The sequence below is a fragment of the Aulonocara stuartgranti genome (genome assembly GCF_965226115.1).
Source record: "Aulonocara stuartgranti genome assembly, chromosome: 17".
NCBI classification, from domain to species: Eukaryota; Metazoa; Chordata; class Actinopteri; order Cichliformes; family Cichlidae; genus Aulonocara; species Aulonocara stuartgranti.
This window is the reverse complement of record NC_138953.1, coordinates 40,442,581-40,465,329: the sequence shown is the minus strand read 5'-3', so window position 1 is coordinate 40,465,329 and position 22,749 is coordinate 40,442,581. Positions and strand designations below refer to the sequence as shown.

Here is a 22,749-nt window from a genome sequence, read left to right as displayed (position 1 = left end):
GCTACATGCAGAGAGCAGTGAGGTTCGATGGGTCCCAATAGAACAACATGTCATGAGGTGAACCCCCATTAAAAGATGTTCTATTTTTAGGTACAAAAAAATGTCCAAGCTCACAAACTATTTGATAATAAACACCTTCTGCGTCTGGCAGGAATCCCCCTCACTTCTGAAAATAAATATCTCCTTTCTTAGAAGGACACCCCTATGGGGCAACCCTGACCTCTCTCATCATATTCCTGACCCAATACTGCAGGGACGGAAGGACAGAAATATTGGAACTGTTGCTGACTTATACAATAATGACACATTTATTGACTTTCAACTGCTAAAGGAAAAATTCTAACTTCCAGGACAAAGTTTCTTCAAATTTCTACAAATAAGAGAGCAAGAAATAAGATAAGAGTCAAGGAGAAATCCAAAGGGTTATTCCCCGAGATACCAAAAGAAACTCCTCTTGAAACCCATCTTTGTACCAAACCATGGAGGCTATTATCAATGAAAGTTACCCGATCACAACAAAGCGTCCATAAAAAGAAAATGGGACCTGGGCCATGTCTATGAAGAGGTAGAATGACACCACTTATTGGAACAGGCACAGACTGTGTTAATTTCTACAAAACAGGCAAGTGCAATTTAACATACTTCATAGGATATATTACACCCCTTACAGGCTACATAAAATTGATAGTAATTAATTAGATGTTGGATCCACTATTTCCCTTATTGAGACCAATGTGTTGGCTTTTGTCCTCGGCTGCAGCTAAAAAGCCTGATATGATTTGGGGTCAATAATGTCCTTTTAAAACTTGATAGAGTTGAGTCTGCAGAATGTAAAACCATGAACTGCCAAAGACATGGAAAACAGAGGATTTGCTGCTGACTGCAGGAAATATGACCAAGTGCAACACAGAACTATAATGTAAATGAATGTTTGTTACATTGTAGCTAAATGTGTTCACACAGAGCTGATTAATTGCAACTTTAGCCTCTCTTGTTGTAAAGCTAACATCTGTGGTAACACTGACGTTAGCTTTAGTGCATCAACCAGCAATGAAAACAACCACAGAGGAAGACACATGGGGCCACACCAACTCCAGAACCAGGATTTTTATCATTGCAAGGAAAATAAAACATACACTGCAAAGTAACAGAGAATATACTAAACATAGCAAATTAAATATTACAGAAAAACATTTAAAATAACACCAAGAACAGTTTGATGTTTTCTGTGACTGGTGTCCCATGTGCCCTCTGTCCTGGAGCGTAGTGTCCATGCCTTGGTGTTCACAGCTGTGTTGGTGGCACGAGACACCTTTACATAATATAACCTCAGAGCTTTCAATGCTGTCAGTGATTGTGTGAGTCTTCAAAAGGCCTGATCCTGAGCCTGGGAACACGTAATCCCTTCCCCTGACACCAGTGTGTTATGACTGTAAAGCAAAAACTGTGTCAACATATTTAGAGAAGATTAACCATTAAACTGGAACTTTCCTGTCAACAATCCTTCTGCAGTGTTGGCCTCGCCAGAACAACTGAAGTTTTCAGTGTGACGTCTAAGCACTAGCTTTAGAAAGAGCAGCTCTTTCCTTTTCTTTTGTTACTAATATTTGGTTGATTTATCTTTCTGTGTGATGTTGTCATTCATACCAATATTATGCTGAAGCATAATTTAGCTTAAAATGCCAAATATACAGCAAGCCCTGCAGCACAGTGTATAAGCTGTTTGTCTTTAATGCCGCCCTGTGTCCAGTGTTTTTAGCTGCCTGGCCGTCATCAGGATGCCGTCTGAGGCTGTTTCTTCTTCTTTCTTTCACATTCACACTGGACTGAATCAGTGGGTGAAGTTCCAGTTTCTACATGCAAACTTTGCAATTTCTTATAAAATTCTTTCATTTATGGTGCAAGTCTAAGAACCTGGTGCACACTAAATATTTATTCAGATAACATAAACAGAAAATTGCAAATTTCAAGTTTCAAGTTTTATTGTCGTGTACAGACAAACATTTATCCATAATGAAATTCTTTGGCTCCTCAGCTTTACAGGAGCATATAGAGAGTGTGCAGTTATATTGAGAAGAAAATAAGAGAAAATGGCAGTGGTAGTAATAAAATAATAATAATAATAATAACAACAATAAAAAGGAGAGGAACAAGTATTAAATATTAGAGAATTTAGTTGGTATTTACAAATACATCCATGGCTTCAACCTTCAATATATTGTAGAAAGATGTGAAGGTCAAAGTTGTGAAGATGACACGTGTGGTTTTAGAGCAGAGCTTTTCTGTCACCTGACAGTTAAAGACTATTCAGACTGATGGTTTGAGTTTTTCCATTTAACTCAGCGACTTAGTTTCTGACTCTACAAGCCACCACACTGCTGTCAGAGACACTGAGGATGGTTTCTAGTATTTCAGTTAATTTTAACTTTATTTATATAGTTCCAAATCACAACAGCAATCACCTCAGCATGTTTTATATTTTAAAGAAAAGACCCTACAATAATAGACAGAACCCCCTGAAAATACCCCCAGAATCAGATGACCGCTCTTTGAGCAGATTTCAATCCTTAATTATTGGATTATTGTCAAAAGTGGAAGAAATTTCTTGTTCCAAAACAAAGTGGTGAACAGATGAACGGAAGAAGTGAGCGCGCTGTGGTGGACCTCCTGCTCTGACTCAACTACAGCCATCTTTGTCCCACAGAAGTGAATTTCAGAAAAACTTAGTCAACAGCAGAACAGCAGAGAGGAGCCTGTGTTGATGAATTAAAGGAAAAATAATAATGCACTGATTGATTTAATTAAGGTTTAATTGTAGTGTAAGTTTCCTGCCTTTTTACCACCTTTTCCTTTGAATATTATTAATGGCTGAAACTGTAATTTGAAGGGAGGAAAGTCAGTAAAGTCATTATTGAGACGGAGGAATTCTGAATCTGTTCATAGATATGATATGAACATGTAACTGCACAGAGACAGAAAACAAATGTACTCAACCCAGATCATCTCTACTTAAAATGAAAGGATTTTACGTGACAGAAGGAGAAACAGCAGCAGACTTACGGAGGGCGTGCCATTCGTCCTGCCTTATTGTCTTGGTGATGTTGTAGGAGAGGTTTTTGGGTATCGTAGCTGAGGAATAGTGATACTTGATGTAGGAGCACCGAGTAATGGAACCTGCAAAGGAACAAAAGGTTTTTGTTTGTTTGTTTTTATAAACAGAATATTTACACAAACATTCACTCTAACGATACACAGACTGAACAGAAGCTTCAGTTCAGACGTGATTCAGCTGGAGAGGCTGCGTCTGCACTGGACGCACAATCAGCTTCCTGCATCAGTGGTGAAGAAACTCTTTTAACATCTCTACAAACCACAGCAGGAACACAATGGCTGCGTGAAAAATTATGTTCCTCTAAAACTATTAACTAATGAATCAGGAGAGCTTTCAGTGTGCACTCCTAACAGTACAGCGTTGGCTGGAGCATCTATCATAAAACAAGAAAGCACAAATAATTTAGAAATCTGTCAAATACTTGGTCAAAACTAAAAATTATATCATTACTTATGATGAAAATAGCAAATTAAATTCATGTTCAGGAAGGCAAGTATGTATAATAACTAAATATAATACTGTAATGCACTGCTGCAGCATTGCACATAACAAACTCCCGTGTGTGCTGTTGTTACATTTAGAGCCCAATTACTCAATAAATTGGAAAAATACAGTTTTGGAAATTCTTTTGTTACAAAAGTTAAAATACTTCATGAATATGATGAAGACATCTTTCCGTCTTTGCATTTTCTGCTTACTCCATTTACAACTATTTGATAAAGGCGATTGTTTCATCTGCTTTTTCCTAGCTTAGTGTGGCCTGTACACACATTCCTCCTGTAGCTCTGTGGCCCGGCCCACACCTGTGACTGTGATGCTGTAGGTTCATAATGAGGCTGTAACTTCCTCCGTTTCCTTTTGACACCATTGCTGCTTGTCTCTGGCAAGGCCACGTGGCTCACAAACATGACATTATTAGAGTCTTTGGAGGTTTGAATTACACAGACAAGACAATCATACCACCACATGCATTTCCTCAGTCCTGAAAACAAACACACACACACACACACACACACACACACACACACACACACACACACACACACTGCTACACTGTGGTTTATGTGAGCGTAACATAAGGGTTAACAAACAGGTGCTCCCCAAAACCAGACAAGTAAAAGCCGACACACAGACAAAGGTGACGTTTATTGCTCTGCCTATAACACCGAAAGCATGAACTCCAGGGTGGACCGAGGCCCAAATAACAGACAAGACAAGCAAACCCAAGTCGTACCCCTAACTCTAGTTCCCACTTTCTGCTTCAATGCTATTTACAAATGGGCAAAGTTATTGGCAGCATTAATCACTATTAATCACTTAGAGGCTGAGGAAATACGCTTGGACAGGGCCAGCACTGGTTGGCCAAGAATCTCCTAGATTTTTATTTTTTTAACTTTTCTTCATCATTAATGTAATCCAGTGATATTTACCAGTATTTCCAATCACAGCGCACAGCTAAGATTAAATAAAACGCTCAAATACTACATCTCACAGAAAACATTTAATATTATCCAGAGATTATTAAAATAAACTTTAAATAAAATAATTTTTCATTTCACCTTTGTAAAGCAGAAAACAGGTAAACAGGTAAATAATGTCTTGAGCTTTGTACCCAAGGAAAGTAAAGAGGGTTAGTTAAAGGGTCTTTCTCTATAATGAACAATTCAAGCTACATTAAATGCATCACAGCCAAGTATTTGGCCGACATTGTAAACATCGAGCTTGACTCTTCTGTTGCAATGATGTGTCCATGTCTTGTGTGGAAAGCACATAAACAGGTCGTACTTCCACATACGTGCCCCTACAGAGCTACTCTGGAGAACTGATGGGGCACCGTCACACAGCTCCTCCCTGCTGAAGTGCAGTCAGTTCTCTGCGGCTGTTTTTGTTTGTTTGTGCATCCATTCACTTCCACTTATCCTTTTCAGGGTCGTGGGGGGCGCTGGAGCTTATCCCAGAGGCGAAAGGCGGGGTACACCCTGGACAGGTTGCCCGCCTGTCGCGGGTCTAACACGTGGACACAGACATTTGCACTCACATTCACACTTGTGGCGAAATCCCACGCAAACACAGGGAGAACATGCAAACTCCACACAGGAAGACGCCGGCCTGGTGGTGGAATTGAACCCAGGACCTGTTTGCTGTGAGGCAACAGTGCTAACCACTGTGCTGCCTTGTTTGTTTGTTTGTTTTTTGTTGACACACTGCAAAGTGACAACATTTTGTAATTTTAGCAGAGAGCAGCTGTGATCAACTATAACAAACTACATTACAAAGATCTGCTTGGCTAAATACAAAGGAGAGCTCACTGTGCTGTTTTAATGTGGAAAGGCTGTTCAGTGAGAGCATTTCACGCAGGCCTTTGCCGTGTGCACCTCATGATTAATGGGCTTATACACTGAACCACCTTTAGCATCAGTAACTTGGTGTAATAATCTTCTGTATCACATGATCATTATGGAGGAGTTATGGCCAACTTTGCTTCAGTTCACTGAGGTTTCTGTCACAGGAGTTTAAGGTCTGCACGTTGGGCCACTGCAGCAGCTAAAGTTAGCACCTGCAGGTGGCGCTATATAAATAAAACTGAATTCAGTTCAGTTCACTTGAATTCAATGCTGCCTGCTACGCAGACATCATACACGCTACACTACTGTGTGTTCTTAGTGTATAAATGTGATAACAGAGATTGCACTACTGTCAGTTTGCTCCACCAACAAACTCCCATAGAGCTGCTTGCATTATTAGACACAGTGCATATAAGGGCTATAATGTGACACCAAGCTGAAAACACAGCAACACACAAAACAAAGAGAAACTGAATAAATATGACACTGGAATAGAAGGAATAATAAAAAACAACAGTTTCTTCATTGAGATCTTTAGAAGCCGTCAAAAGTATAGAAGGCAAATAAAAATCGAGTGTTAATGTCTCCTCCTCTTCTTGGAGTTGTGCGTCCTCGCTGCCACATTCTGACACTTTTCACTGTGGACACTGTGAGGAGTTGATGTCAGTGGCATCTATGTCCTCCTGCGACCGGCTGCTAGCAGCTGTGGGGCACATATAACAAGGGCTTGACTCTTATTCATACTGTTCAGCTGGCTTCTCGTGTCGTACCTGCAGGAGGTTTTTGGCTATAGCTGGTTCCCATTTGGTGTGTAGGTTCTTGTTGATTCTTGTATGTCTGCTAATCTGCCTTCTGGCAGCTCCACCCCTTCAGTCAGGGTCACCTTTCCTCTCTTTTCAGCTGTTTGGTCACACTTATCCAAACGGGCCCACTCATGTCCTGATGAATGACTCAATGTCTCGCTTACTTCTGACATGTACCTTGATATCATCCACGTACAGGAGGTGGCTGACGGTAACAACACTCTTGAATCGTTATCCATATCCGCTGTTAGTGATGAGCTTGTTCGGGGCAACACCAAGGCGTTCCCAGGCCAGCCAAGAGATATAATCCCTCTAGGTTGTCCTGGGTCTGCCCGGGGGCCTCCTCCCGGTGAGACATGCCTGGAATACCTCACCCATTAGGCATCCAGGAGGCATCCTTGTCCTTTCAATGTGAAGGAGCAGCGGCGCTACTCTGAGCCCCTCCCGGATGGCTGAACTTCTCACCCTCTCTAAGGGAGAGGACAGCCACCCATCGGAGGAAGCCCATTTTTGCTGCTTGTATTCGCGATTTCATTCTTTGAGTCACTACCCACAGCTCTGACCATAGGTGAGGGACGTAAATCGACCGGTATATTGACAGCTTTGCTTTTATACTCAACTCTCTCTTCACGGCGGACGGTACAGCATCGCTGCAGTCGCAGCAGCGCTCCATCATATGGTAAATATAAATGAGTCTGGTCTCTGTCCAAAACGTGTTTGGTTTCAACTGAATTTCACTGCAACTTTAAGAGCACTTGCACTATTTTCTTGATCCTTAAAAAGTCACTTATATTCAACCATAGTTACTGATGGGGGCAGTATATTCAAAACCTATAAGCTCTGTTTGACTTATTATTTAAATAACTTTCTCAACATGACCTGTTGGATTGTTGTGTTTCACTAACAATCTGCTTTTGCTGAATCAACATAATTACTTAAATCCGGTTAGGCAGGTTATGTTTTGAGTAATGGGGAGAAGTCCCATTAGTCGAGTCCATGTTTGAAGTGGGGGAAGGGAGGTTTGTATGAAACATTCGTCATCCTTCTGCTCTCCCCTTGGCCTGAAGCTGCCTGTGTTTCCACATTTGATTTCCTGAGAAGTGCTAACCTCTCCGGTGCTTGTCTCTGTGGACAGAAATGCTTGAGCAAGCCAAACTCCGACCCTTTGGCATATTTGTGAGCTGGCAAACACATTACATCCTTTCACTGAGGTATCCTCCTTCCAGCAGTTAGACTCAGGCACACTGCTCTCACAAACCCAAATGGATTTCTATCTCAGTCATTTTAGTTAAATTGCCCTTCAGCCTTCTGCAAACGTCTCTGAGCCAGACACCATTTCCTCTCCATTACTGATAGTGACTGGAAGTGATACTGAACGAGTGCAGTTCTATACACATCCACTCATGTGAGTGCTTTTCTGTTCTCAGTCTCTGGATGTCTAAAGCTTTATTTTTGGGCTCAAAGGCCTTAGAATAAAGAAGGCCAAAGGTCAAACACCATTGCATCACATTAAAGGTTCATTGGAAGGTTATTGTTACTCACTTGAATATGATAATGAAGAGCTGTTATGTGAACATACAGTTAATAGGACTCCGGCTTGCTGCTACTTTCTGCAGGAGAGGATGGATCTTTCGTTACCTGAAATATCCTTTACACTCCTGTGTCAATCTAATGTATTCATATGTATTATTCTTTCGTACTGGAGGGGCTCGAAGCCGAGTGTGAAGCGGTGGGAATGAGAATCAGCGCCTCCAAATCTGAGGCCGTGGTCCTCAGCTGGGAAAAGGCTTTGCGTGCCCACTCCGGGTCAGGGATGAGTTCCTGCCCTGGAGTTTAAGTATCTCGGGTCTTGTTCACAAGTGAGCGGAGAAAGGAGCTGGAGACGGGTCGGTGCTGCGGCTGCAGTCCAGAGCTGAGCGTTCCTGCTTATCACGACTATTCTTCAACTTTGTTCTAAAAGGTCCTCTGCCTACTGACAAATCTGAAATATTGCATCAAAATTCTTGGAAGATCTGGCTGGGGTGGCTGTGGCTCCAGAGGTAGAACAGGTCATGTACCAATCTGAAGGTTGGTGGTTTGACTGGCTGCTCCAGTCTGCATGCAAATATCCTTGGGCGAGATACTGAGTGCAGGGCGCTCTCTGATTCATCCATCAGTGTAAATGTGGGTGTGTTTCCCAGATGAGCATCAGTGTGTGGTCTGTAAGGTCTTAGATACAAATTTGTTCCTGGATTTTCTCGTTTTGGCTACAAACAATTTTAAAACAACTTTATTGTTTCATAAGCATTAAACATGATCCTAGAACAGAGCAGCTTCCTGTGCCTGATGATCTTATGTCATTTTTGAATGTAGCTTAAGCCTGAACCCGAGTTCTGTGCTTATATTTATTCCTGACTCTCAGACTTAAACACCTCAGAGTCAGGCGAAACGTTAAAAACTAAAATCGTCCTTTAAACATTAATTTAGTGAAATACTGGATTATCCTATCAGATTATTATGAAGGACCAAACATATTCACTCATCCATTCAAATCATTGAATTCAGGTGTTCCAGTCACTTCCACGATCACAGATGTATAAAATCAATCACCCAGGCCTGCAGACTGCTTCTACAGACATCTGTGAAAGAATGGGTCGCTCATTTCTTCAATACTGAGACTTCCACAGTTAACTGTGAGTGGTATTATAACAAAGTGGAAGTGACAGCAGCTCAGACACAAAGTGCTGGCCCACAAGAAATCACAGAGCGGGTTCGGCGGACGCACAGAGGTCATTCCCAGAGAACATTGGGGAACGGGATTCCACGGCTCCACAGCTGCATCCACGCCTTACATCACCAAAAGCAAAGCATCAGAGACACACTGCTGTAAACCATGCTGGACATCAGAGCAGAGGACATGTGTTCTCTGGGCTGAGGAGTCGCACTCCTCTGTCTGCCAATCCGACTGACAAGTATGGTTTTGCCAGTTGCTGGTTTTATGTAGACTGCGAAACATTCCCAGTGGAAACCTGAGCTTTTACTTTTTCTTTGTTCTTTGGTGGTCATGGTAGAAAGGTTTGACAGTCCTCTGCCAGATGGAAGGTCATGCTATCCGGTTGTTCAGTGATGACGTGACGAATCCTACTTCCGGGTCTAAAGTAGTCTGCGTTTAATATGGCTTTTGTGTTGTTAACATGTTTAATGTTTTGTATTTTCTTCTATTTGATCTCAAAAAGCTCCTAAAACAGTCAGTGATCCCTGTTGACCTCCCTCGGCTTTTATTACCACTAATCATTTATTTAAGCTCAGTTTTTAAAACCTTAGGATGTAACTACAGCCCAGCCCATGCAGCAGTATATGAATGACTAACCTCGTATTGTGGATGGATTATCTCAGTTGTTCTCCTGGCTGAAGTTTGGTCCTTTTACAGCATCCTGCCATGCGATTACATTTGTTCCTGACCACCGAGAACACTCACGTTAACTTTTATCGAGTGGAAAAAAAGTTAGCTTGTTTATATTATGCTAACATAGCTGTGTCGCTAGCGGTCACGTAGCACATCATTATATACCAGCTAGCCAAACTTCAGTAACCCTACAAACGTCACTGCTGTTTAGTTTTCTGTCTTCATTTATGTTGGAAGTGATAACAGAGCTGTACGTTTTAATTTGTTTCCAAAACCCCGCAGTCAGGACATGCTATATTGTATTTAGATAGAAGCTAGCGAGCTAACTCCCTGCTAACTTCTAACTCCGTTAAATGTCATAAATTCCGTTTTCATGGATGCCTGGATGTTAAACTCAATTGTTACACCTGGTAGAGCAGAACGCTGATCATTTTATTAAAGATGAAAGACTTTAGACAGTTTTTCAACTCTCAGTAATGCCACAGTGATCGTTTGATATATGGACCTGCAGCGGAGTTTAGGTCCAGACACGACTAGTGACGTCAGACTGAACAACCGGATAGTTCAAGCTCTGCATGGACTCATTTTTGCATGACACACTTCATCTCTCCCTCTGTCCATCCTCCCTCCTCCTGCCAGTAGGATCAGAAGGGGAAGCAGACAGCCATCCCTGATGCTGTGTTTTCCCAGTTGGGAGACACAGAGACACAGATGGGTGTTGGAGGCTTCATCACGTGAGGGGGGAGCTTGTTCATGTCAGTGGCACAATTACAACCTTTAAGGAAGTGACTCCTTCAAGGCCAACTTGAACTACCTAAACTTTCCTCACACAGAAGCTGATTAATGGATGAGTTCTGATACAGCACTCAAAGCACTTTATGCAATATTACCATTAAAATTTAGATTTTTTGGAGCCTTTATTTAACCTGACAGTGGAACTCGTAGCTAACATGGTTAGTGAGCATGTGTTTCAATGGAAAGAGAAATCTGATCTCTGAAAATGTGCCCAAGCGTGAACAGAACATGGTTTAAACCTAGGACACGGTCAATGATTGCTTTACTTAAAAAGCCAATAATCCAGCTGATTACAGACTGATTTCAATCTTCCTTCATTTCAACATTTTTCTCTAAAGAATCATTAAAAGAGAGATAGACATCATCTGTTTCACCATCTGCAGAGCAGTGGTTGATTGATTGACTGTAATCTGAATGCTACATGGACTCACAGCCAGTCTGCAAGAGACATTTACAGATATATCATTATTTCCATCACTGGTTGCTTGCAGCTACAGGTGCTTTTGACTTCAAATTCTCATCAAATGTCGATAACAACCCGTCCAAACCACACGCGCACTAAAATCAAACTAACTTGACAATACGAATTGCCCAAAAGCAGAATGGATTCTGCGGATCAAGTTCAGGCAGTGATGGCAAAACAGGGATACCTGTTAGGTCCCATGAACAATCCATCCAGTTTTTGATAACTCAGTATAAAGCTATTAGTGACAGGCAAGAGAAGATTCTTGCATCTCTTCAAGGACCGCAACCGGCTTGGTACCTGTTCCTTCCGAGCCTGCTCTGTTTTCTGCCCCCAAAAGCTCCACAACCCCAGATGTTATTTCTAGTGAGCCCCAGGAAGCTCTGTTGTTTCATGATGCTTCAACCCCAGACCCTGAGCTGTTCACTGGGGAGCAAGGTCACTGCGGAGGGTTCTTACTACAGTGCTCCCCACGCTCTTTCCCTAATCACCCCAATTACCCCAATTAGGTTAGATAATCCCTAAAATTATTTTACCTAATTGGGAGATTGAGAGGTAAGGCTTTGAGTTAGGCTGAAGCATATTTGTCCTCCTGATCAGTACAGTCCTGCTCCTATGATGAGTCTCTCTCTCTCTCTCTCTCTCACTCGCTCTCCCTTTGCAATGATAATCACTTCAAGAAGAGAGGCTGAAAGCAGCAGATCCCACAGACCACCCTGCAGTTCTCTTGCAGTTTCTGCTCCCACGTCTTCAGCTCCAGTATCAACATCCGCTCATGTCACTGCATCTTCCTCTGTACAGGCTGCTACCGAGCCTATGGAGATTGGTCGCTCTTTGCTCACTTCGCTGACCATTTCCTTGCTGTCTGTCCCAAAAGGCTCCGCCCACCATCCAGGACGTCACCCGATCCCACTCAGCCATCCCCTCCCGAGACACTCTCCAACGGTCTGCGAAGTACGTCTCATCAGATCAGATGGTTTAATCTGTCCTCGGTCCGCAGATAATCTTTCTCTCCCTGTATTTCAGAGCTCCCCACTCGAGTTACCTCAGTGTAGTTAGCACCTGTGATATTCCACGAGCTAACTCCACCTGTGCTCTTGTAAATAAAGTCAGTGTTAGGATCATTCCTATTGGTTCTGCATGTTTAGGTCCACGTTCACGTACTGGCCTTGACAGCATGCTGAAGTGCATTTAAAGTTTGCTGAACAGCATTTAGACAAGCCTGGAAAGATACTGGTCAATCCAAATGTAAACTCTTTGGATGCCACAATAAACACCATATTTGGTTTGGAGAGCAAAAGATAAAACACCATACCAACAGTGAAGTTTGGAGGCAGGAAGCTGTCATCACTAACAAATGCCTCTGTACAAAGTATTAAATACATTTCAGTAAAAGTACTATATTTGGTGTAATACTTTTCCTTGTGTCATTTCTTACACATAACTTAACTTATGGACATCTATGGTCCCATTTGTGATCGGATGTGTTGTTACCAACATCTGGTGAGAATTTACAAATATATTTTGTAAAGATGTTATTGTGTCATCTTTATTACTTATTTTACCTGGCCTGAGCGACCCAGGGTCCCTGAGCAATTATGGACATGTGTGTTTTTGGTGTGCTGTCTCTCGTTCTCCCTGCTTGCAGGTATATGTGTGTGTGTGTGTGTGTGTGTGTGTGTGTGTGTGTGTGTGTGTGTGTGTGTGGATGCCGGTGTTTCTGAGAGCACCTGTTTACAGCCACCTTCAGGCCTGGTGGGTGTGGCCCTGCCAGGTGGTTGGCCACACCTGAAGACCATCACACAGCTGATTAGTCGGAGGAGCTACTTAAGAGTGCGGTGGAGCGCTCTCTGACGCTGGATCATTGCGTGACTTCACGTTAGTCTCTCGGCCAGTCAGTACGGTTAGTCTGCCGCAGGGTGCTCAGACACTGAGGAGCGGGGACAAGGAACACTGACACTGGGAAGAGGACATGTCACGGGAGTTGGGAACGCACTGCGGATTTATTGTTATGTTTTCCATTCACTGTAAATAAATGCACTGGTAAGCACACAGAATCCAACATCTGGGTCCTCCTTCCTCACATCCCCATGGTTGGCCAGCGTCAACCGTGAGAGAATGATCCAGCCAAACATGGGTCTAGCGGACTCTGAGGAGAGGCTCGGGAGGGAGATGATGGACAAAGTTTACAGACTGTGTGATTTGTGGTGGGAGAAGCCCGGGGAAGGGTTGCATCGCACCGTGGAGAGGCGGCTGCAGGAAACGCTTTTTAAATTCCCCTGGCTGGTGGACTCTCTCAACCCAGTTGTCATGGACTTCCTGCTTTCAACCCTTAACCTCCACTCTCCTACTCAGGCTGCTCACCGGCCCGGACAGCCGGTGGATTCACAGCCTGAGGAGGAGCCCGCGCTGCCCGTGGAGAAGCTCAGCGAGCCGGAGAGACCAGCAAGGCCAGCGCGTCCACGTCCGGCACGGCCAGCACGTCATGGATCATGCGCCATGTGACACTGTGGCTCACCGGAGCTGCGCCGGCTACCACTGGATTCCATGGCAGGCCGCCACAACTGTTTCGCCGCTGCTGCCGGACCCATGGCCGCCCGCTGGAGCTGCAGCACCGCCGCTATTGCGCCCTTGGCAGGCCGCCTGAAGTGTCCTGCGGCTATCACGGGACCTTTGTTATAGTTATCGGCCGCCTGAGACTGTTTTATGGGGATTTTTCCTTTTTTTGCACCGCTGCTGGATGCACGGCCTGACTTTGGGACTGTGACCTAGGAGGGTTTGTTGTTTTTGCTTTTGGTCCTGGCCCTCCGTCCAGGACCCCCTGCTGCCCACACTGGGTTGGTTGTACTGTGGTGTTTTGTTTTAGGGTCGTCGGGAGCTGACCTTTAGAGGGGGGTTGGCCTGTGTCAACCGTGACAGTACATGCTATCAACCTTTTATAATTCAAGTGCTGTAATGGCTGTATTTAAAAATATATAGTATTAATCACCCTAATTGTCATTATCACCACCTCATCTCATAGTGATTGAACAGAGTTTCAGTCCTGAATGGGTAAGTCCAGTTATAGTGACACTGGCATGGGACTTGGCATTACAACATAGAGACAGAGGGGAGTGGAAAGGTGAATTTGTCAACAATGGGTTTGGCCTCGTTTTTAACATTCAATTCAATTTTATTTCTACAGCGCCAAATCACAACAACAGTCGCCTCAAGGCGCTTTATATTGTACAGTAGATCGTACACTATAACAATCATATGAGCCCCTATGAGCAAGCGCTTTGGCGACAGTGGGAAGGAAAAACTCCCTTTTAACAGGAAGAAACCTCCAGCAGAACCAGGCTCAGGGAGGGGCGGCCATCTGCTGTGATTGGTTGGGGTGAGAGAAGGAAGCCAGGATAAAGACATGCTGTGGAAGAGAGACAGACATTAATAACAGATATGATTCAATGCAGAGAGGTCTGTTAACACATAGTGAGTGAGAAAGGTGACTGGAAAGGAAAAACTCAATGCATCATGGGAATCCCCGGCAGCCTACGTCTATTGCAGCATAACTAAGGGAGGATTCAGGGTCACCTGGTCCAGCCCTAACTATATGCTTTAGCAAAAAGGAAAGTTTGAAGCCTAATCTTAAAAGTAGAGATAGTGTCTGTCTCCTGAATCCAAACTGGAAGCTGGTTCCACAGAAGAGGGGCCTGAAAACTGAAGGCTCTGCCTCCCATTCTACTTTTAAATACTCTAGGAACAACAAGTAGGCCTGCAGAGCGAGAGCGAAGTGCTCTAATAGGCTGATATGGTACTACAAGGTCATTAAGATAAGATGGGGCCTGATTATTTAAGACCTTGTATGTGAGGAGCAGGATTTTGAATCCTGGATTTAACAGGAAGCCACTACAGTCCCTGTCAGTACATGAGGCCAGCTCTGTCACTGGGACAGTCTTGATTGGTTTCATCCTCTCTTTATGTGCTTAGCTTATTGCTCTCCATCATATTGTCCCTGCCTTGATGCAAAGTCCCATTTCCAATCAGTTGAAAGTGTGAAATTTGCATCAAATTTGCATAATGATGACAGCCTTCCTCAAGAACTGCTGCAGACTGCGCTCCCTGTCTGCCTCTTCTCTCCTTCTGTCTTTCCTGTTCCATGATTTTTTTTTTGTGTGCCCGCTAAGCTCTCCGCCTCTCCGATCCTCTTTGTGCCCTGCCTATTCATACAATGAGAGAGCGGTCTGGCAGGCCTCGAGTCTAAGCTTGCTGCTATAATTAAACCTGTGGTGTCAACGTCCACCACTCCAAATCCAGGAAGCAACCAGCAGATACAGACACATAGTTACAATCACGTACCTGACACCAAAATCTGAGTGTGCTCGTGTTCCTCCTGTCAACATATGCACATGTGCATCTGTGTGCCCTCTGTGGTCTGGAACCATCAGCTTGTTATTACAAATGATATTTTTCATTTTCAACAACTTGGCTCTGTGATATAAATAAAACTGCCACACAAACCACACTGTCTTAAATGTCATTTAATGTTGTTAGTGTCGCTCAAGGTCAAACAAAAGTGAGGGACAAGAATGCTTCTTGCTTACATGGATGGTAAACGGTAAACAGACTGGTTCAGGTAGTACTTTTCTACTCTGAGCACTCAAAGCTATCATTCACACACATCCATAGTCCGATGGATGCATCCTCGGGCTTCGTATTGCCCGAGGATGTTTGGCATTGTAACAACCCTTATTATGGCATAGCACCACTAGGGGGCGTGTCCCTTTATTGTAGCAGTTGAAGAGTCTCCTAATGCAGCTGCAGCCATTACAGCAGAGCATGCTGCTCTCCGTGCATCTGTTTAGAGAAACTGTACCATTGCAAGGGGCTGCAGCGGCGACTACCTGACCCCGCCACATGTATGTGTGACCTTGTATGATCTTGTTCTCTTAACACCAAATAAAGGTCTGTTCTTCTATTTAACTGACTGACCTCCGAGTTTTCTGGCTAACACACCACATGCCTGCTGGACCTGCTAGCCGCTCCTTCCTCACCAGACCGCTGTTGCCAACTGGAGAACCACCAAATTCATGTTGATTGTATGGATGACGGCACATACAAGAACCAGATTATGTTTGTATGTAATGATAAGTCATTTAGTTATCAGACCACACTGAGTGATGGTTTCCATCAGACTATAGGAAGACCAACCTGTTTCAAAATCAAATGCTCTGTTACGAAGACACTTCTCTTTGTAACACGAATGCACTGCTGGACAGAATTATAGTGTCGGAGCAGTTTACCATATGTGCTTACTCTTTTTATATTGCATCACTTTATTTCTTGGTAACATAATGGGCCCGTGCAGTCACAGCAGGCTATCCTAGTGAGACAGCAGCTGTGGGCAGGCCCTACAGCAGGTAGATGAGTTCAGTGAGGGGGAACATTAGCATTCTTCTTGGGTCATCACTGACTATCACACAATATGAATCTTAAAATAGTGTCTTCTTACAAATTTGAGGTGTCCATGAAAATGTGATTTCTAAGAACAACTAATAGTATGTAGAGCTTTTGAAGCCAGGACCACTGACAAACTCTAATAAATGAGACTGGTGGGGGGCCGAGGGGAATTTAGTCCAGTTCAGCTGGGTTTGGATGTCTAACTGGTCTTCATAAAGTTAAACATATAGTTCACGTACATGCAACAAATACACATCTAACAGTACTGAGCTTCTCAAAAGGTAACGAGGCAAGAGGCTGCCTGGCATCAGCGTGATGGTCGGAGCCCACAGATCATCATTTCTTGCCTTTCGCTGTGATGCCGGCTGCAGTTTAAAAGGAGGGCATCTAAAATGTCACAGCAAGCTGCAGAAGGCTGTCTGCTAAACCACAGACTCACCTCAACAGGACAGCATGACACCCATGATGGACGGCATCCCTCTAAATCTCTCTGCACTGCCTCATGCTGCAATCAAACTTTAAAGGAACTCTTAATTCCCAATGCTGCTTTTTGCTGTCATGTTGTTGGAGTTTGTAGGGCCTTTACTTTTTCTTTAGAACATCTTTGATCTCAGACATTCCTGATTACAGAAGAAATTAAATATTCAGCAGACAGAACACAAAAGAATAAAATCAAGCAAAGAACCATTTAAAAATCTATTGGATAAATAATTTTTCAAAGCCTAGCATAATAAACTCAATGATAACAAAGGGTTTGTTACATTTTAGAGTTCATTCCATTTCAAAGGTACGTAGTACTTCAGATCAGCAACAAGGTTAGTGCACTCGTGGAGAATGCAGCGTAGCATACACAAGGCTGCGATGACTAAACAATAAAAACGGTAGAAGGTTATATGAAAAACATCCAAAACATCTTCATCTTACAAACTAAAATTTCACAAGATTGGCTGTAGGATGTGTTTTGATCAACCCAGACCAGAAGCATAACATACCGACGAATGTGACAGATCCTCGGTATGTTACACGCTGGGAGGCATGAGAGCGGGTTGGCATGAATCTATACATGTGTTTTACGTGTCATGTGAAAATCAACCTAACAAAGCATTGTGTATGTTAATCACTTTGGAAAACACATCTGATAGGGTTAAGGTTAGGGACGGCTGGACTACGCCTAGGGGCGTGGCAAATCTTTGGTATGTTGCACGTTGGGAATGATAATGAGCATGGAAGAGTTACTACTGCTACTACTACCAATACTAGTACTAGTAATATATGAAGTACTATATGTACTATTGAATTAGAGCTGGGCGATATGAGATTTTTTCATATCACGATATGTTTTTTTCATTTCAGGCGATAACGATATCTATCACGATATAAGCCAAATAACTATATTTGTAAGATTTAAATGTGCCGTTGCTCACACTTCAGCATGCAGGCTGAACCACTAACCTTCCAGTTAGCAGATTACCTGCTCTACCTCCTGAACAGCAGCCAGTGTTACACCGGTCACTAATCAGTTCTACTGGTAATAGGCCAATTGGCCAAGTCTGTAGTAATTTTCCTAAACTCAGTGCAGCCTGCAATACTGCTGTCCACAGTATATTTTACTTAATAGACTTCAGCTCTTGGCTGTCGACCATAATATCCTATTAGAGCGATTAGAACATGCTGTAGGTATTACAGGTACTGTGCTGCAGTGGTTTGTATCATATCTATCTAATAGACTCCAGTTTGTGCATGTAAATGGAGAGTCCTCTTCACACACTGAGGTTAATTATGGAGTTCCACAGGGTTCAGTGCTAGGACCAATTCTGTTTACACTTCTTCATGCCCCTCTTCTATGGAACCAGCTTCCAGTTTGGATTCAGGAGACAGACACCCATCAATCCTAAAACGTTTTTTTTGTTTTGTTTTGTTTTTTAAAGCTTATAGTTAGGCCTGGAACAGTTGACCCTGAATGCTCCCGTAGGCTGGGATTCCCATGATGCACTGTTTGTTTTTCACTCATTATGTGTTTATACATGACTCTGCATTTAATCATTACTTATTATTAATTCCTGGTTCTCTACCACAGTGTGTCTTTGTCTTTGCCCCCTCACCACCAACTGCTCGCAGCAGAACATCTAGCATCACAACTTAACCCGCTGCTAATGGATGAGATCCCCCCAGAATGGCTAACTGAAAGATGGATAGTCCCAATCCCCCAAGGATTCCCAGAAGGGACCAGTGTCATCCGACTGCAGGCCAATAACCTGCCTGTCGCAACCACCAAATACCTAAAGAGAGTAAGACAAGTCCTGAGGAGTCAGCTGAATGACAAGAACAATATCTGGACAATTAACACATGAACCCTGCTGGTCATCAGATACCATGATGTCATAATAATCTGTCTAACGAAGGAAACAGAAGTTACTGACATCAAAACAAGAAAGCGCTCAACCATGCATGTCGGGTTTCCTCCAAGTCGAGCATCCTGAGATTGTACACTAAGCAGAAGGAAGGAGGCCGTGAACGAGTCACTGGATAGTGTCAGAACCACTATCCAAGATGAAATAACAAAGATCCATGAGTACATTAGGAAGATGGGATCTGCTGGAGCCCCTCCAACAGGAGCCCAGTTTGGGGATGACTGCTCCCTTCACCCTCCACAACTTCTCTAGCTTCTGTCTTAGTCCTCGGTATTTCTTCAGATTCTCATGTTCCTTTTTCCTGATGTTGATGTACCTACATCTATCACTATGGTTGTAGTCATGTATATTACACACACACACACACACACACACACACACACACACACACACACACACACACACACACACACATGGTCATCAATCTGATCAATGCATTTACATTACCACTGCATTGGAACCACTGAACCAACATTTGCATGACCTATATTTATATGTGTTACTGATTATAACAAGCTGCACCTGTCCTGTCAGTAAATTACCTGCAGCTGGATATCATCTCTTAGTTGGTACCTTGCTCTAAATTGCCTGGCTCTATATTATATTTGAAAGCATGTTTCAAGCTCACTGCATCATATTAAGGTTGAAAATTAAATCATCAAGATGTCATCTAGCAGGTGGGTATTAGGATGATTTCTACAAGCTCTCCGGGTCCATATGGATGCAGAACTGAGCTGCAGAACTCTAAAGTCTACTGAAGTCGACTTAAGTCTGAAATGCATTGCTTTCATTAACTGTTTTAAAAGCATTTGATTAGCCATTAGGAACACACAAGTTTCTGCTGGTTTAGATAAATGCATAACCACCTGAATAAACAAAGACATAGAACAAAAGCAAGTATACAGTAGAATCAAATAATGGAGTGAAGATGCAAGGGAAACAAAGCGGCACGTTGCGAGCCGGTAAGAAGACTGACCGTCATGCATGTGTGTGCATGCGCATTTTCTGTATCTGCTTAGAAGATCCCAGTAATGAAAAGGGTTATCTCCACCTGTCAGCACACGGGCCTCAGCCAATTACTCACAGAGAAATGGATGTCATTCAAATGTCAGAGTCATTCCAGTGGCACGTGTTGCCTGAGCTATGTGTCAGGGTGTTAATTAAATGCATCTCACAGGCTGCGTGGATCAAACCTGAGTTAAACACAACAAAAGCAAACACCTGCTGAAATGTGCAGGTGTGCCTGAACAACGGGAATTGAGAGAATTGGTGACCAGTGATGGACATTAGACCAACTGTAAAAACTGGATGCAGCTGTTCACACTAAACCCAAACATTAACCATCTTCACTCATGCAGCCATCCCACTGGCGCCAGCTGAAGGCTGCCAAGGTCGAAGCTGACTGCAACAACAAGATTCTCCATGATAACAGGATTGTTGTCAGAACTCTATTTATGGACACAACTGTATATGTTATGATTCTCAGTGATCCGAACCTTGTCTCTCGTTTTTTTACTGACATTTCTCTTGCTATAATGAACACCAAAATACTTTTGTTTGCTGTAATAGTTTCTTGTGTCCATACTGATCCTTAATCCACAAAGCTCTTCTAATGGAAGGAGCTGAGACAGCTGGAATAAATCCAAATCTTCTGCCATTTAATTCATATCAGTCAAACCAATCTTATCTCTAGTACAAGTGTTAATTAACAATTAATTAATTGCAAATTAACAGTTTGTGCTAAATTGTGTTTTTGTGTTTCATTGGTAGAAGGATAGTTGCTACGATTAGGTAAGTATGTACTCACACTCGTGGTTTTTCATCGTCACTGTACCGTGACAGCAGTGATGAAAAGTTAATATACTGTTAATACGGTGCAAGTGGTCAAACATGTATATCTATACACCACCGATCGAACGTTTGGACACACATTCTCACTTAATGGTTTTTCTTTATTTTTGCTACTTTCTACATTGTAGATACAAACTGAAGACATCAAATATATGAAGCAACAACCCTGCACTGTAAACATGTATAAGAAATTCCAGATTCATGTAAGCAACAAATGGCTATGCTAAATTAAGCTGTATTTACAAGTAAAATAATCACTTAGAAAGTTGGAAGCGTCGTTCGTGTCTGTATTGGAAGCCATGACATCTGCTTAATGAGCCTCCCTGCTCCTGAGAGTGCTGGCTATTCTCACACGGACCTCTTTCTGAAAAGCGCATTCAATGTTGATTTAAAGCTACAGATACAGAAAACCATAGGTTATACATGCAAGGTACCGAACATGAGCTGTGGGGTATTTGGGGGCTGAAATCTACATTCTGGGCACATGTGAACTAACCTTGATGATACTTAAAGTGGAGGAATATGAGGCGTTTAAAAAACTCATTATAAATGAAGCTTGATCAAACTTTCACTTCTCTTAATCTTCTCTAAGGAGCAGGCGTTTGTGTATTTGTTTAATGATTGTTGCTGATGCTCACTAATGAAGGTGCTGACACTTGTGTAGGAGCTTTAGCTGAACTCACCGCAGATTTACTTAGAAAGAGAAATAATTTTCATCTTTTTTGCAGGAGTCACCTGGCTTCTCTGCTCTGAGCAAACTGCCCAGAAAACCCCCATCCCGCCAGCAGTGACGCTGTCGTCGTGAGAACGGCATTTTTCTTTCCTCGTCTGTCGTCACCCGGAGCAGGAAGATTTGTTGTCTAACCTCCTGACGTTCAGAGAAACATTCATCCTGACCTGCTCTCATCAGCTCAGCTCAGCTCAGCCACCGGCTCAATCTGCCTGCATAACATCTGTCAAACAGTCAATGCGTGTTACCATGACAACACAAACTAGAGGGGGGGGCGTTCTTGGTTGGTACAAAGCACACGATAATGAGGCCCTTGTTTAGTCCCCCTTGTGTTAATCAGCAGTTGCAAATTAACAGTCTGTGGTTAGTGTGAGACGATGTTATGAGCAAACAGGGAGCACAAAGCTGATAACTATTGCCTTTCACTGAACACCCTGCCTGGATCCTGCTCCTGCACAATAATGCTCCCTTCATAGGACATAATTCTTGTGCTGTCCTGCAGTCCTGAGCAGTGAAAAGGACTTTCTTGTGTGGCGGGCAGCTGTGGCTACAGAGCTCCCTTCATCAGCTCTCCCTCCACACAGGCAGCAATTCTTCAGGGCAGGCAGAATAAGGGCCTGATTGATGTGGGCTCTTCCTAGAGGCCCACAGCACTCTGCTGACTTGATAAGCCATTGATTAAATGGGCAGAGGAAGATGAGGCTGGAGAGACACCGCGGGAGAGAGAGCTGCCTTCTAAAGAATGGAAATGTCCACTGATGTGAAATCAAACATGGTTTTTATGCTGAATGCTTCAGGAAGTCTAAGCAGTGCATCCCAGCTCGCTGTAAGTGCACTCTGTTTTGTGAGTTGTGTGGATTTGCTTTGCTTCTTTTATCTTGTATTTTATGTTTCAGCTGAACTGCACTGTTTCATTTGTTAGGGTGCATTTACACCACGCTGCATGCTAAAGTGCATGAGCGAGGTGGCCTAAAGATAAAAGTAACAACGTAAAAAATGTAACTACTTTTTACATTGTAGACACAAACTGAAGAGATCACATATATGAATGAAGATATATGAAAGTATGTGGCAATGGAAAAACTGATAAATATTTTTTATATTTTAGATTCCTCAAAGTAGCCGCCCTTTGCTTTGTTGACAGCGCTGCAAACCCTCAGCCTTCCTCACTGAGCTTCATGATGTAGTCACCTGAAATGGTTTCACCTTATCAGGTAAATATGTTTAGAAAATTAGTTTCTTTCCTGGCACCCATTATTCTTGTTCATCTGTGGTTAAACACACACAACAAGCTCTGTATTGCTGGATGGAGCCTGTCGTGCCATGAGAACTGTCTACGCTCTGCCACACCCAGAGTCTCATCCTTCGCTCCATCTGAATTTGTCAAGTTACTCAAGTTCCGGTGGTCTATCATG

The 22,749-nt window shown here is 43.1% G+C and overlaps 1 protein-coding gene across 2 annotated transcripts in view; it reads right to left on the bottom strand.

The window, feature by feature from the left end:
* The window catches only part of tmem178bb (transmembrane protein 178Bb), an 83,453-nt gene that overhangs the window by 34,485 nt on the left and 26,219 nt on the right, over positions 1 to 22,749 (bottom strand). For both annotated transcript variants that reach the window (XM_082510395.1, XM_082510394.1), the window contains exon 3: positions 3,061 to 3,174. In XM_082510395.1, coding sequence (XP_082366521.1) covers positions 3,061 to 3,174 — 114 coding nt within the window. The remainder of the gene's footprint in view (positions 1 to 3,060; positions 3,175 to 22,749) is intronic.